The sequence below is a fragment of the Musa acuminata genome, chromosome BXJ2-8 (genome assembly GCF_036884655.1).
Source record: "Musa acuminata AAA Group cultivar baxijiao chromosome BXJ2-8, Cavendish_Baxijiao_AAA, whole genome shotgun sequence".
Lineage (NCBI taxonomy): Eukaryota > Viridiplantae > Streptophyta > Magnoliopsida > Zingiberales > Musaceae > Musa > Musa acuminata.
In genome coordinates this window covers 40,954,615-40,958,587 of record NC_088345.1, presented here as the reverse complement: position 1 = coordinate 40,958,587, position 3,973 = coordinate 40,954,615, and the positions used below count along the sequence as shown (strand labels likewise).

At 38.3% G+C, this 3,973-nt stretch overlaps 1 protein-coding gene across 1 annotated transcript; it reads right to left on the bottom strand.

Moving 5' to 3' along the window:
* Positions 1–862: 862 nt before the first annotated feature.
* LOC135619480 (U-box domain-containing protein 3-like) lies at positions 863–3,465 on the bottom strand. Its single transcript, XM_065121525.1, has 2 exons — positions 3,025–3,465; positions 863–2,040 (listed from the first exon to the last, which is right to left on the bottom strand). Exons 1-2 carry the CDS (start codon positions 3,318–3,320, stop codon positions 1,188–1,190), a joined length of 1,149 nt encoding a protein of 382 aa, XP_064977597.1. The 5' UTR covers positions 3,321–3,465; the 3' UTR covers positions 863–1,187.
* Between the last annotated feature and the right edge of the window lie 508 nt (positions 3,466–3,973).

Below are 3,973 nucleotides of genomic sequence, written 5' to 3'. Positions count from 1 at the left end.
ATCATTATTTGATTTTATGAGGGATATTCTAATCATAATATAAAAAAGGTATGCCCCTTACTAAAATTCAAATATTGAGGTATCATTTGGTAAAACCTTATTAGTGAGGTGTTTTTTTGGGTAAATTATCTTATTTTTAATGTGTATTCGAAGAAAAAGGTTTAAGTGAATGTGAAGTTATAGAATATTTTGAGTGTTTGATAAACAATAGATAAAAATTATATTTTAAATATATATTAACATAAATATTATTTTATAAAATTTTATTTTAAAAAATAATTAAATATTATGTAATAAATTTACTCATTCCAACATTTTTAATACTTATTTAAAAGTGAATATATATTTTTATTTAAATTAAAAAATAAAATAAAAAATAATGTATGTAATCTTATAAAAAATTATGATCTAGATATATAATAAATAAATGAATATAATTATTCAAATAAACATAAAATAATCTAGTGAACGTTCTTTTCTTAGCATATATAGAGCACAAGTATTAGATTAATGTTCTTTTCCTTTTTATGTCTTATCATTCTTGTATCTAAGAGTATATGTTGGATTAACAATGAATTAAGAATATTCTCTCAACAATTCTTGACTGGGATTAAAGGAGACAAGCTTGATGTGTCTCCCGTTTCCCAAGAACAAATTGTTAGCAGCTTCCCAATTAGCCTTCCCCAGATTCTCCGGTGTCAGAACTCTTCAGGTGAAACACCTCGTAACGCCATTGATCGACTGTTCTAAAAAAGGAAAGAGCATCTATGACACACCGACTCAAATTGTGCCCTTGCAAAGCTGGAATCCACCTTTAAGTTCGTATATATATATGGAAAAATATCAAAGCAGTTGATCCATATAAACAAGATAAACCTTTTATTTGTAGCCTCTGCATTCTGCAGACTGTGATACTTGAGAATTGTAGCACTTACAATAAATCAGGAAACAAAAGAGTATACGTGTTTTGTACAGACAAGCTAATGTTCTTCTACTGACACTTCAAGTATACCACGTAGAAGCAAAGGTACCCAAGATCAACGTAAGCAAGCTTCACCAGTCACCTGACACCATCAGTTGCCTGGACTGGCATCATTCTATTACCTTATGTTTTCTTTCTTCTTCATCATCACCTGTTACTTACATGTACAAAGAGAAGGAAGGATAGACCGATAGAAAAGGTAGGCTTATTTTGATGATACTTCCGATGGGCGTTTACCAAGCGGCAGCTCAGTCGGAGTGCACATGAGGGCCCTTCTCTGCAAGTGCCTCAAGCTCTTCTCCATGCTGATCTGAACCATCTCAGCCAACATCTTCTTTGCCTTCTCTGCCTGCTCATCACCATCCATTTGAGACACGATGTTGCTGACAATATTCTCCAGTGTGTCTGCTTGTAGTTCAGATCTTGGATAGGGAGAGTCCCTCAATAACTCCAAAAGTCTACGAGCTTTTGCTTGAGACTTCAATGTCCCTTGAACAGTGAGCTCAAGAAGACCTGGAATAGCACCTTCCTTCAGTATAACTTCTCTGTATCTGCTTCGGTCACTCTCGCACATCGTCAATAGGGCTCCGACTGCATGCTCTCGACTCTGAGGAGACCCTTCTTCCAGAACTTCTACCACAGCAAGAACCCCACCTTCCTCAGATGTCAAAGCAGTTCTCCCTTCATCGAGAGCAACCAATGATTCCATGAGGGCACAGCATTTTTCAGATGTTTTGGAGGACTTATTGCAGGTCTTGAGAAAGGCAACCAGAGGAGGGATAGGATGGAATGAGAGGATAGTGTTGATGTTGTCTACGATGGTGGAGAGATTGTAGAGAGTCACGGTAGCATCAATCTTAGCTTGTTGGCTTCCATCCGTAAGGACCTTGACGAGAAGGGGGATGGCTCCAGAGGCACTCATCCTGGATTTGTTGACGGATGACGCAGAAAGGGTAAAGAGTGCAGCAGTAGCATACTCTTGCAGATTACCATTTGTGGACTCTAAGAAACTAATTAGTGGTTCCAGTGCCCCTGCTTCCACTATACTGATCTTGTTCCTGTAAATATAGATCACAATGCAATTTAGCAAAGGATTTAATATTCTTTTTTTTTTATCAGAAACACAGTATAAAAAAATTCATAAATCTGAATAAACATCTACAGCTCTCTCTCTCTCTCTCTCTCTCTCTCTCTCAATTTATCCTCAATTTTGATGATTTATGAGTACAAGTTAATCTCATTCTATCTTCTCAATAACCATGTCAATCCATCTCACCGTCTTCATCTTGGCTCACTAATATCTAGAAATATAATCATCTTAGAAAGATTTCTCCAATTAATCCTCAATCTTGAATATTTACTAATACAAATTAATTTTATTCTGTCTTTTCAATAACCACACCTATGCATCTCAGCATCTTCATCGTGCTAACCTTAAACTTCTACGTTTGTGATCATACCTTCGATTGTTCTTAGATATTACCAAACTTACTTTGTGGTTTCTGCAAAGTACTTGTTCCTTAGGAGAAACAAAGTTCAATATGCTGTGAGTTTAAACTGTACCGTATAACTGAATGGAAAACTGACTTAAATCAGACTTCTCCTGAGCCAAAAGTAAGGAATTGACCACGAGACATTAAACTCCTCCCAGTAAAATTAGTTTATGTTGTTTCCCGATAGTTGTTTGAATTAATTCTGACTAATTCTTCGAAAGAGCTTTACATGTAAAAGCCATGATCTTAAATTTGCAACCATACAATCAATTTTGTCGAAGTGGCTCTTTCTAAAAGAAAAAAGCTTCCTTTGAGCTACCAATCTCTCATCTCACAAAAGCAGTGAAACCAATAAAGACAAAACAACGTGACAACAGCAAGGAGGAGGTAAAGTCTTCTCCTGCATCTTTAAGTGACCTAAATCGGGAGCCCTAGAAGCTGAAACAACAAATCACCAAGAGAACTGCTACGGATAATGAAGCATACATGGTGATCGGACATAAAAAAAAAGAAGGGGTTTTTCTCCCGAGGAAAGACCACAGAACGCACCTTTCATCTTTAACGGCAAGATTGAGGAGAGCGAGGATGGCGGCCTCGTTGGACTCGGAGCTCCTGGACCGAAGCATCGACACGAGGGGTTCGACGGCGGGGGAGAGGTGCCGTCGGTTCCTGGACGACGTCTTGGTGAGCCTCCGGATGTCCATAGCCGCCTGTACCTTATGCTCCTCCACCCTGGATCTGATCCGGTCCATGATCCCCTGCAGCTCCGCCGCCGACACCCTCCCGGTACCGCCGCAGTCGCTAGAACCCTCTCTGGAGGAGACCCGAATCTCCAAAGACCCCATACCTATGCGTCCTCGCTCGCTCTCTCTCTCTCTCTCTCTCTCTCTCTCTACCCCCTGCTAGTAGTAACAAGGTAGGCTCTAACTCGGTGAGAGGAGGCAGGGACAGAGGAGACGGAGGGGGTGGAAAACGGCTTTTAATGTGCGAGATGACGATGGAAGAAACGGCGCCGACGCTCGCGCAAACGTGCCGTTAAAGTCGTGGTGTTTCTACAACTCGTGTCGGCTGCCTAAATGTTGACGAGGTTGGTCCCGTCGGGTGTGGCCTCCTCCCGCTCCAAAATATCATCACACTCATTCGAGAATTGCGTCTTAATTGTAAAATTTCTCAAAATTCTCGGATTTTTTTTTTATTTTTTTGAAAGCATTTTTATAGATTTCTCAAACACATCTCATAATCCTTGAAATAGATTTATGCATGAACTTCAGTTACAATATTTTTTAAATAAATTTATATTATTCTGCAAAAAGAGTAATTAATATACAGAAGGTCATTATTTGATTTTTTATTTTTAAATTAATAAAAATATCTATTTATAACTTATTTTTTATATGAATCTAGCTTTGAATCCATCGATACGAATTGGACTTACAAAACATATTTAAAAACATCATAATGATAAGCTTTATACACGAAGGATTTGATCGTCTCGTAA